The 12,939-nt window shown below is 43.8% G+C and overlaps 1 protein-coding gene across 1 annotated transcript in view; it reads right to left on the bottom strand.

Annotated features, from left to right (window-relative positions):
- Positions 1–11,981, bottom strand: part of Mipep (mitochondrial intermediate peptidase) — a 121,611-nt gene extending 109,630 nt beyond the window's left edge. The window contains exons 1-5 of the mRNA XM_051195571.1: positions 11,665–11,981; positions 8,361–8,534; positions 5,960–6,048; positions 3,558–3,644; positions 648–711 (exon numbers count right to left, since the gene is read on the bottom strand). Coding sequence (XP_051051528.1) covers positions 648–711; positions 3,558–3,644; positions 5,960–6,048; positions 8,361–8,534; positions 11,665–11,868 — 618 coding nt within the window. The 5' untranslated portion in view covers positions 11,869–11,981. The remainder of the gene's footprint in view (positions 1–647; positions 712–3,557; positions 3,645–5,959; positions 6,049–8,360; positions 8,535–11,664) is intronic.
- Between the last annotated feature and the right edge of the window lie 958 nt (positions 11,982–12,939).

The following is a 12,939-nucleotide window of genomic DNA, read 5'->3' on the forward strand; positions in this document are numbered from 1 at the left end:
AGTGAACACTGTAGGTCACACCGACACCTCTGCTGTCACAGCAAGTGTGTGGACCCACCAGGCGTGTACAGTGGGAACAGACACCTCTGTCAACAGCCCCTTACTCTCCATCTCAGCTTCATACCATGGTACCTAACACTCTGTGCTGTCACTTCACTCTGGTATATCAGGGGTGATGGGCCAGCTTCCAGAAAGCACTACATTTAGACACCACCTATAGAAGAATTTTATGACCAATAAAAAAAAAGTCCTAAGCGTTCACCCAATCAAGTGACACACAAGGGCTCTGGCAACTAAATGTCAGTAACAACACTGGTCCAAAACAGCTGAAAGCCTGGTCTGGTGGCACATGCCTGTAATCCTAGTAGGATGTGAAGGCAGGAAGGTCAGGAATTCAAGGCCTACACAGCAAGTTTCAGGCTTAGAGAGATAGATGGTTCAAAGGTTAAGAGCACTTGTTGCTCTTGCAGAGGTCCAGGGATTGGTTCCGAGCTCCCACATAGTGGTTCACACCATCTGTAACTGCAGGGCCAGGGGCTCTGAAACCCTCCAAGGCCATTCGAATGCACATACATAAATGCAGCCCAACTCATTCACATATGATAAATTTAAAAGCATATTCTAAAAAAGATAAGAAAAATATTTACCTTTTCTTCATCTAGATGAATTCCACTTATTTCAAAATCAAACATAAATAGCTCAGCCACTCGCCTAAAAGAAAGTGAGCACAAGTTATAGGAGTTCATTAAAACTACAAACAAAAATCAGTCTTTATGCTCAAATCAGGACTTCTGAAATTTACTATTAAAAAAACTATTTCAACAGAGATAAGCATACCCACAACTTGTTTATTTATCTGAAACAAGGAGCTTAATATCTTGGAAATAGGTACAATCCCAGTTGACTGAGAGTCCCTACTAGCTTACCATGTAAGAGCTTATTACATGTTAGCTGGGAAAACTAACATCATAATTAGTTCCACTCCATTCAAGCCTGAGTAACTAACAACAGATCAGTTCACACTTGGAAAGCTTCTCCATCTTTCTTCCAGCAGCTGGCCAGCACCAAAAGAGGACTTGAGCTTTCTCTTTAGTCTGCCTTCAGGCTTGAAGCCAATCACCAACTTTCCTATCAATGACGTGTTTTTGTTTGTTTTTTTAAATTGCTTCTGTTTCCGGTGGTAGACTAGTGGAGTATTTGATACATTCTTCTGGCTTTGACTTTTCAAAATGGATATATTTATTTTCCTGACTACTGTATCATATAATTCTAATTATGAATTTATTGCTGTTTTGTTTTGTGAGATAGAATCTTGCTGTACAGCCCACACTGGCAAGCACCACTACACCTGGTTCACTGGATAAACAGAATTAATATTATTTTAAATGTTTTCCCACCTGCTATCCCCACAATGCTGGGTCATGCTCAGGGTCTTGCATGTACCAGGCAAGTTCTCTAGCAGTGAGCTATACTCAGCCTAGGATCTAAAATTCTAAAACTTCAGGCATCTTGAGGGAGCCTGTAGCTCCAGCACTTGGGAAAGAGAGGCAGGAAGATTACAAGTTTGAGCCACACTGAACTAATAGGGAATTCTGGAGCCTGTCTTGAAATAAACAAACTAATAAACAATTAAAGAAAGACTTAGTGAAGAAATGAATGAATCCTGTATAATTTTTTAAAAATATTCACTCTTTGATGAAACAATTCTCAGAAAGGCCACTGGCCCAGCATCATTTGCTAAATATCAGGTTTTCCCTGCTGATGTGAAATGACTCATTACATACTGCACAGTTATAACGAGATCTGTGCCTCTAGCTGCAATTTCTCCATTCTCCATTATCCAATAGAATATTCCAACTTAAGTATAAAGCCCTTCCAAATATAGCACTTTTATGTGCATGTTTGCAAAATCTGGTTCAAGACTTCGTTACTTCACCAGATATTTTCCCTAGTCTGGAGTCTCCTTTACAGCGTCAAAATCATTCTAAGTACAACAGAAAACCCTTCTTTAGACACAGACAGGGTAGTCATAAACCTTCCCAGAGGACATAGCTAGCTAGCTCCACTAAGAGCCCAAGAGCCTGAGCTGCAGGGGTCATGGGGAGAGACAAGACCAGGTCCTAGCACACCTGCTGGCAGGTGAGGTAAGTCCCTAGCACTCACACCCAGTGCGCCACTGCCTGGAACTTACATCTGAACTCAAAGCAAGGTTCCAGTCCCAACTGACCTCCATGGAATAAAGTTTTAGTTGGGGTGATAAGCCACATTCAGAGAGAGGCAAGAAGATGGAAGCAGGAAGAGGGAAATTCGGTAGTCAAAGAATGTGTGTCCCATAAACAAAAAGAGGATAAATAGGTGAAGAAAATAATTTCTATGTTATGACACCAATATCATAAACAAATAAACAGTGAGCCCTACTGTACTTACCTTATTCTTACATGTCATTTATTTATTTTGTATGCATGCATATGTATCTGTGTGTGTGTGTGTGTGTATACATGTACATGCCTGCCTTAGCATAAGTAAGGAGGTCAGAGAACAATGTCCAGGGGTCAGTGCTTTCTTTCTACCATGTGGATCCCAGGGATTGAACTCAGATCACAGGGCTTGCTGACAGATACTTTCACCTACTGAGCCTCCCACTGATCCTACATTTATTTTACAGAAAAGTATAAACAAAGAAATAAGAATCTAAGGTACTTTTGTGTACTGAGTTAGCACCAGGCTTCTAATTATAATGAATAACTGTAATCTAATAAGCCAGAGGTCATCATATTAAGGATCCTGAGAGCCACCCAGCAAATAAATCAATTTGCTGGTATCTCCTTATAATGCTATTATGGAACTATAAGCATAGAGATGGTGTGATTATCAGTGAATTGACAGGAGGCTATCACTGGTCATTCATCTTGCAGCAATGAACAAAGCTGTAAGGAGTAAGGTTTTTTCTGCCCGCCGCCTGCTCTGGTCCCGCTGCTGCACCAGCCCCAATTAACACACAGAGACTCTGTATATGATATAATTCTGTTGGTCAGTTACTAGTTTCTTATCGGCTAGTTCTGTCTTAATTATTAACCCATTTTTATGTATTTTCACATGGTTTCACCTACCAGGGAGTGGGGCAGGCATCTGGTCTCCCCGGTCTCTCCATGCTGACCCCTTTCCTACTTCCTCTTTCCTCCTCCTCCTAGTCCCTCCTATCTTCCTTTCCTATTGGCCAACAGTGCTTTATTCATTAACCAGTATGAGAAACATATACAGAATGACATCTCCCATCACAAAGCAGACTGAGAAGCAGTCTTGTAGAGCTCAGCCAGTGAGGCAGAGAGATGGAAGCAAATTAAAAAGGCAACAAATAGGAAGATGTTGGCAGGGACTACGGGTAAGAGGACGGAGCCAGACAGACATGGTGTAAAGACAAGATGTAGTGTGGCTGATTCTTGGTGTAAAATCTGGGAGTCACGGGTACTGAGAAAGGAACATTCCAACTAAGAGGGCCAGACGGCTCTCCAGCCTGGCTGCAGTCAGTCATAAGGAAATGAACGAATGTTGAGTACCTGGTTTCTGCATCAAGGGAATCCATAAGCTTCTTGTCATTTAGTAATTTCTGGAGACTCTGATACAATTCCACATTTGTGTTCAATCTAGAAAGGCCATGAATGAAAACAAGTGATTTTCTAGTCCATTGTTTAAAATTTTACTCTACATCAAGAGAAAGGCATTGATCATATACTTGCCCAGAGCTCACAACCAGGGAGTAATGTTTTGTATCTTCTTTTGAACCAGAAATAAATGTCATACTAGAAACTTCAATATAGGAACAGGCAATCCATTAAGCAAAATGTCAAAGGTACTAAGCACCCTGGGTAGGCAGCTGGAGCAGGAAGGACAGACAGGACAGAGGCGGGGGTGGCAAAACACTACACCGCTTCACCACCAATCATAGTTCTCCATTGGTCTCCTGAAAACTAAATGCTTGGACTTAAAACAGGCTGCATCTAAATTCAGCAGGGCACAACCTTCACAACATTCCAGGCAAGTGGCCTGGCCATACTGACTTCTTTCCTGAGCTACTCCTAATAGAAAGTGTTTGTTCTCCCATGGAGTCCCTTGTCCCAGTCCTTCATTGAAGCAAAGGATCATGTGTCCAGATGTGGCAGGAACTGATTTTATCCTCACAGCACACATCAATAACTATAAAAGTCACGTTTACTGTGCCTAAGTGGGACAACCCTGCTCAATGGGACAGAAAGGGCAGCCATACCTCCTAAGATATGAGGTCTTCCAGGAAGTCTGTTAACTAATGAAGCCACCTCCTCTCCAACTTCTGGTCTCTGAAATAGTCTCCTCTGGCTTGGTCACACACTTGTGCTTCAGAACATACAGCACTGTCCACAGTGACTTTAGCAATCACTTTGGATCGTTCATAAAGGCTTCACTTCAGATTACCCCCAAATCACTGTAGGCACATTTGTTTCCTGGTGACCTCCACCTGTAGCCTTCCTTAGCCCTCTCAGTGTTGAGACATTCCTAATCCCTACTCAACAAGTCTGTAAGGTTACTTTGTGTAAATATGTATTTTGGCTTCCCACCTTGTGGCCCACAGTCACATATACAACAGCAATTGGCTCATAGTGGAATCCAGGAACTCCAAATAGCCACAACGATACTCAAAAGACGTTACTTACTGCGCTAGCTTGCTCTCTATTGCTGTGAAAAGACCATAAACAAGAGCAACTTGGGGAGAAAAGAGGTTATTTGGCTTATATGTCTGATGCCATACTGCACTGAGGGATGCCAAGGTAGGAAATGGGAGGCAGGGACTGAACAGAATCCATGGAGGAGCGCTGCTCTCACCCACCCCATGGCTTATACAGCCTGGTTTCTTTTCTCTTTTTTTTTTTTTCAAAAACATAACTTGTTTTTAGTGATTCTTTGAGAATCTCACATCATGTACCCCAATCCCACTCACTTCTCAGTCCCTCCATATCTGCCCCTCACCCCTGTAGCTTCCCCCCAAAAAGAAACTTTTTAAAAATATTAATTAAAAACAACAACAGAACCACTTCACTCCTTCTTTCTCGCCTCTCCAACATCTCAGTTATGTCACATGGTACCCTTTGGTCCACTCAACTTTACTTGCAAATGTTCATTACAATGAGTTGTTGGTCTAGTTTGAGGCTTCTGGCTTCTGGTATACCATCAATACTTGACCCTCACTGAAACTCCTCTCAGATATCCTATTTTTGCCCCAAGTCATAGAGACCCTGGGGCTATGGTTCTGCAGAACCAATCCCTTCACGTGCTCCAGCAGGTCACAGATGGGGTAGATGCTGGAGTGGGCCAACTCAAAGCCCTGGATGTGGGTTGGGATGGTAATGCTTTGGTCAGTCCAGGCCACTGGGAGCACCCCCCTCAGGCAAGGAATTAGCCAACTCTTCTCTTCCCATGCCATCAGGGCCAGCTTTCCCACACGTGTGGGAGGAGTAGACTCATCTCTCCCGAGTATAGGGCCAGCTCTTCTGCTGCAATGGCCAGTGAGGGCCAGGGCCAGCGAAGGGATGTGCCACTGACACATGGTAGTATTTATCATCATTATTATTGATGGTAGGCAATTCCTCCATTGAGGGCCCCTACAAAAACCAACCAGCACACTTACCATCAACAATAATGATAACAAATATTACCATCTGTCCCTGTGTACCTGACACCTTTTAAACATCTCACATTTACCTCCTTTCATTTTCACACATACAGCAATCCTAAAAGTTGACTCCATTATCTAATTACAGACAAAGGAAGAGAGGACAGGTGAACAACCCCAGCAGCAGCATTGAAAGGAGACCCGCCCCAGCCTCCCACCCTACCTTCCTTACAGCTAGAGCACACACTTCCTCCCACCTGCCCTAGGAGTGACAAGCACTATACACAAAGCCACCCTAGAGTGGAGGAGACATACTTTTCCACCATGGTGCCGATACTTCTGCAGGCCTCTTCTGCAGCCTCTCTGTACGCGGGCTCAGGGTGTCCGATTTTCACAAAGTCTGCCTAACAAAGGCAAAAGACAAAACCAAAAGGGACTTTAAAGGGTGCTGGATTCTAAAAACAAGGGTGCAAACAAGGCCAGATCTAGGATGTGCTGCTCCAAGAATTCCCACACTGAATTTGCCTCTACTGAGGCAAAACAGATTCTTTTTATTCTTTGATGTTTGTGAACTCTGTACTACCTGTTTCATTTCAGAGTAGGTATTTTCATGAACTCCATTTTACAAGCGTTTCACCTTCAAATGAATAACCAGTAAATCCTTCCTATCCTACAATTCCAATTAGCAGACATCTTGGTCTTGAACATTTTAAAACTTTGGAACTCAAACTGCAGTGTGACATTCCCATGCTGACCCAGCTAAGAGAGTCACTTAGACACACCTTTAAAATGACAACTAATTTCAAAACCAATTTAACATTCTAGGCTGGGGTTGTGGGGGGGGGGGTACATTCTCTTTATAGAGCCTTTTATAAGAGGGAAATATGCATTCCTGATCCTCATCCTGGTTGTATACTGTTCTTGTTATGCCAAACACGATGATTTAATCAAGGATTCTCTTTTAAAAATCACATAAAGCAAGCATCCATGTTAACTACAGTACACAATAACAGAAACCTGCAAGTAAATAAGAAAATGCAGGGAAACTATGAAACACCCCACATCTTTTTTACTCTCCATGTATGAGAGAATGACTATATGACTACAACATGAAATAAAACCAACCTAAGGGAGTCAAGCACCGTGGAACATACCCATAATCCCAGCATTCAGGAGGCGAAGGATCAAATGTACCAGGCCAGTTTGTGCTAACAGTGAGACACTGTCTTCAAAAGTCAAAACAACCATCACAAGGTAAAATTTCCTCATTTTATTATCAAATAACATTCAATGCAAAAGTATTTTAATCTCTAGTTTAGTGCACCTGGTACAACATTAAGTCACCATTAGATCACTACTAAGGCACCAGAAAAATGAGCTGTGTAACATGTACGATTTATTTTACAGATTGCCCTCCTACATATTACAGAAGTTATAAGGTGGAAAATAAAAACGTTAGCATGTCTCTGTGTGTGCAAACGTCCCTGCATGTGCACTGAAGGCGAAAGTTGATACCAGATCTCTTCTTCAATTTCTTCTCTTCCTCGCTTTAGACAGTGTCTCTCTCTGAACCTGGAGCAATCCTCCTGCCTCTACCTCCCTCGTGCTGGGGCATCAGGTGTGTATCACCACACTGGCTCCTTACACAGTGCTAGGGAGCAAGTCTGGTCCTCGCTACTGGGACAAAACATTTTACTGTCCACGACACCATCAATTCAGCCCCTTTAGCATAAATGCCATTTGTAAAGGTAAGGAAGAAAACAGTACTATTTCATAAAAAGTACATGAGAAAAAGAAAACAAAACAAAATGTCCATTTCCTGACAGCTTATGAAATTCTTGCCTTACAATGGTACTGATCCTATGGGCAGGAGTACCTTAAAAATTAAAAAAAGAAAAGACAGTCTTTGCCTTATTTTATTTACCCAGAGAATTATACATACAAATTACATTATAGTTTGCTTGGGTTTCTCTTATAGTTTGCTGTTGTTGTGAGACAGTATTTCACTATGTGGCTCAGGCTGAGCTCAAACTCATGATCTGCCTGCCTCAGGTTCCCAAGTGCTGGCATTCAGGCATGTAACACTGCACCTGGCTAGAAAACAGTTTTTAAATGAGACACTTCTTATATTTCATAAATAGTTTTAAAGCTCAAAATGTAAGACATGAAGACATAGTGAGTTCTAGGACAGCCTAGGCCACACAATGAGACCCTATCAACACACACAAACACACAGAGAGACAGAGATTAGTGGTTGCCAAATTGAGGCAGATGAAGACAGATAAAGGGATTAAGTTAGTTAATCCAGATGAGGCTACCATCGAAGCACTGCCTAAATCTTCTAAAAACCAACGAAGTCCAGAACATTACCTAACTCGGGCAAAGCTGATGCTTTTTAACTCATCCTGGTGACTACAGCAGTGCTCTGTATTCCGCAACCTCAACATTGAACACTGAGGAAAATTCTACATAGGTCAGAACTACATCAGAGTCTGAACAATCACCTGTAGTAATACAAATAATCAAGTCTGGGCCCTTCTCTGGTAAAAAGGCTCAGCAGGGGAAGTCTGGCTTGCAGGCTGGCCACCGAAGTTTCAGCCGTGGATTCTATCTACAAGGTGGCAAGAGGGCAGACTCGAGACAGCTTTCCTCTGCCCTTCACACACGCATGCGCCTGCACTCACACACACCCTTGTTTGTGTCTCTAAAGTCTCACCAAGTCGGCCACTCTGCACAGGCAATCTGAGAGCTCGTCAAAGATGAGGACCGTCTGTGGACCTGGAGGCGTGGAACATGCTCGCTCCACAAGCCATTCCGTCTTCCTCAAGGTCTCCTTCTGGGCAACATGGAATCCTTCAGGGGTGCTGAGCTCAGGAACTCCAAAAAGACCCTAAAAGTCCAAAACAACATTTCCAATTTATAGCCAAAAGTATAGTTTCGTTTTGTTTTTCCCTAGAATGACTTTTGCATGAAGCCCTGATTTTAGTTGGTATATCTAGACTACCCATATCTGTGCTCAGGGCAACAGCATCACTCTTTCTGTGTATATATGTGTGTGTATGTATATATATGTGTGTGTATGTATATATACATACACACACATATGTATATATATAATTTAAGATTTCTTCAAGCCCTCTTTCCTTTTCAAAAAGAGGCAAATGGTATAGGTCCAGCTGTCAGCTCTGTGGCCCCATAAGAAAATGACTGGGAGGACTACATAAAGATTCAAAGGTTTAAGAAAATCTGCAACAGTGCCTAGCACGAGACAGCACGTAACAGACTTTAATGACAACCATAATCAGTTTACAGCCTTGATCATATGATCACTCCTTCCAGGCTTCAGTTTTCTTACCAGATATATTAAGGCTAGCAGCACACATCCAACAGTATAGAAACATACTAAAGCAGTAAGAATATGTGAAGTGAAGACCATGCCTCTCACAGAGCAATGTTTCCACACATAATACCAACCCGTCCACTACTACAAAACAGAGGACAGCAGACACACAAGCAGACTTCACATACCAAACCCAGTCACTGGCTGAAACTAATGCATTTCAGTATTTTTTCCTTTCTTTTCTTTTTTGGTTTTTCCAGACAGCATTTCTCTGTGTAGCTTTGGAGCCTGTCCTGAAACTTAGCTCTTGTAGACCAGGCTGGTTTCGAACTCAGAGATCCGTCTGCCTCTGCCTCCCAAGTGCTGGGATTAAAGGTGTGCACCACCACCACCACCACCACCACCACCACCACCACCACCACCACCACCACCCGACTGCATTTCAGTATTTTAATAAAGAAAAAACAATCACTAATCTAATGGGAACAACCATTAAAACAAATCCTTATAAGGCAGTTCAAGCATGAATCCTAGCAAACTCCAGGAAAGGAGAAAGCCAACATTTAATATGACATATGCCCAAGTGTGACATGTACTTTACATAGATTCTCTCATCTAAATCACACAGTTCTATAACAAGGAGAAACATGCTTTTAAGTTCTTTTTGTATTCTGTGACAGTAGCCTGGAAACTCAGTTCCTCCTGTCTAAGTACCAGAAATGCTAAGATTATATGTGGGTGCAACCACTTTCACCCAGAAATATGCTTTAAGAGAAGACATTTGGGGTATAATGACACACAACTGAATTCTGGCACTTAACAAATTCCAGGGCAGCCAGGAATATACAAGCAAAACCCTAGCCTCAAAAAAGCAAATAAAACTAATGGTTCAGAGGATAAAGGTAGTTGTCACCAAGCATGATGGCCAAGGATAATGATACAATTTCATTCCCCCATGATGATGAAGGGAAAGAGCCTACCTCTACATGTGACATACTCATGTGTATACACACATATACATGAATACACACACACACACACACACACACACACACACACACACACGGTGCAGAATAAATGTAATAAAAATACTTTTTTCAAAAGTTCCCCAACTTGAAAATCTTCTGTATCTAAAGTCTATGCATCAAAAAAAAAAGCCACGGGGCAGTGGTGGTGCATGCCTTTAATCCTGGAGGCTGGTGGATCTCTGTAAAATTCAAGGTCAGCCTGACCTACAAACCCAGTGCCAGGCCAGACAGAGAAACCCTGTCTGGAAAAAACCAAGGGAGGGTTGGTTCGGTGGGTAAAAAGCACTCAGTTCACAAGCCGAGGACTTGAGTCCAATCCCAAAAACCCATGTAAGAAAGTGACTCAGAGGCCATCTAGATGGCTCACTGGGTACAAAGTGCTTGCCTCCAAGCCTGGAACCTACTTCAGCTGCAGGGGATCCCACACCCTCTTCTTGCCTCCTTGTGCACACTTGTGACACTGCACACATGTGGCACATTTACATACATTTGGGCAAAACACATATAAAAGAAACAAACAACCTTAAAGCTGAATTTTGTGGCATGCAACTATAAACCCAGCACTCCTACTAAAAGATAGAAACAAGGAAATAGCCCAGAAGTCCAAGGACCAGATAGAAGAGGGTAAGAAAACCTGGAGTATACAGTCCATTAGCAAAATCAAGAGAGACACTGGCTTCACAAAGTAAATGACAAAAGACCCCTAAAACTTGTCCTCTGGCCTGCACCTGGCCTGCACTCATTCACATTCATGAAGAGACACAATAAATATTTTTTTTAATATGACTGGAATCAGTTATATCTCAGACACTCAAAACCAAGCTTACCTTTCACCTCTTTCTGCTCAGTACTAATAGGCAGTTAGTTCTATCACCGACTCCATTAATACCAGCATCCTACCCTTATGGGTCTTGGAGGTAATTTTATATAGAAAGAACTTTCAAACAGAGAAAGCTAAACACAGAGATGCTCACACCATGAAATGCAATGCAACTAAACTGCAGACTCATCTTTACAAAGGTGCCACCAAGTGAAAAGCTAAAAGGTAAAATTGACCCTTAACCTTCAGGACAAAAATCTGCAAATGCAAACAAAATAAAGGGATCCATTGGGCAAACCATTCTCAATCATCCCTGCCTTCATTATCAAGTATCCAACCCGCCACCACAGGCAGCGTGGAAACAGCCAAGCAATTCTGTCTGGTTAAGCAATCAACTCCAAGGCACGACAGGAAATCTGATTTTTCGCGATAGGGTTTTGTTGCTTTCTTTTTCAACACAGGTTCTTGGGTTTGCTAGTCCCAACTCGGTTTGGAGCCAAAAAAAAAAAAAAAAAAAAAAACACTGCCCTTTGAACCCGCTTGCCTTTGCCCATCAAGAGAGTCTTAACAAGCAGGAGCCACCATGCCTGGTTTAATAGGTTGTTTCAAAGCAGCTTGACATGGACAATTGAGGTGTTTTCAACGGAAGAGGGTCGTTAGAAGGCCAAGTGTGAACCCTGGAGCCAGAGAGAAAAAGAGCGAACTTGAGCAGGGAAAGAAAGGGCTGAGTGGGAAGCCAGTGGGACAGCAGCCCGGGTGCGCACTTCTCCCTGCACAGTCCACTTTCAGCCGGAGGCGGAGCCCGCGCTGCCCAGACCCAGGGCACGCTCACCCGGCGCTCTTCCAACAGCTGCCACAGGCGGCCCTGGGGCTTGGCGTTGAAGGCGGAGCCCACCGGGGTCCAGCTGGTGCTGAAACTCCGGGCGCGACCCCCGCTGCGCAGGCCGCCTCGGCCTGCCGGTCTCCGCAGAGCCGCTCCGGCTCCCAGGCCGCACAGGCTGCAGCCGTACCGCAGCATCCCGGCCACCAGCAGCATCGTCTCAGACCCCGGCTCAGTCAAGTTCAGGAAGCCCGCGCCCCGCGTTTCCAAGGCAGCGGCCCACGCCACGGCACGTGATGCTCGCACCGCCCTGACGGCGCCCGGTGCAGGCTTGGGATTTGAGCGCCTGGCTCTCAAGCAAGAACGTCACTCTGATGCCTTCTGAGCAACCGAAGTTTCGCAGCGCCCTCGTGTGTCTGGAGGACGAAACGTGCTGAGTTTGCGTTTTCCCTCCCTCACAGTGTTACTGGGGCGCTGGGAGAAATTGGTCAGGCTTTGAATTTCTAATGGGTGCCAGGAATGAACATGAGAACTCGGGTGAGTTCTTGATGCCTTCTCAAAGGAGACCTAGTGACAGCGCTTGAAAGGATCCAGGGGAAGTTACATACAGTCGGAATCCAAGGCATCTGTCTGGTCCTCCAAGAGGTTGAAGTCACACCTATGTTTGCAGAGAGCAACGTAAATTAACCATAGAAAATCTTCATTTATTTTGGCTTTTGAAACTATTGATATATCTTGAGATGATATGGTCTATAGGGTCTTGATGGGGTTTGTTGTCTCTGCCAGTAGAAAAATTAAAAGTCAGGAAAAGTATGAAGTGCAACATGTAGCCGCAGAGAAATCCCAAGCATCACAGACAGAATAGCAGTTGATGAAAAGTGCTTGCTGGGGGTGAGGAAACACATATGCAGCAGGCACACAGAGAAAAAGACCCTCTGCTTGGCAGAGGAGACTTGGAAAGCAAAACTCCGATCTCTTCTAAAGGGCTGAGGGTTTTAAAGCCTCTGAAGGGTTTTCCTACCCTGATTTAAGATAGGTCAGTTTAAAGAAAGCCAGGGTGGTTGGTTGGCCCGGAACTGTGATGTGACACATCCTGAGTCAGTACTGAAGTCGTTGAGACTGTCCATCAGCAGGGACCTGCTGTTGGCAAATACAAGCTGAAGGTTGAAGAAGAAGCTGGCCACCCCAAATATCAAGCAGACTGCAGAAGTGAGAGGGCACGGGCTGGCAAGGAAGGCATTAGGAAATCATGAGCACATGGCTGGGAAAGAAGGAACCATGGTACAG

This window comes from Phodopus roborovskii, unplaced genomic scaffold, assembly GCF_943737965.1.
Source record: "Phodopus roborovskii unplaced genomic scaffold, PHOROB, whole genome shotgun sequence".
Taxonomy (NCBI): Eukaryota; Metazoa; Chordata; class Mammalia; order Rodentia; family Cricetidae; genus Phodopus; species Phodopus roborovskii.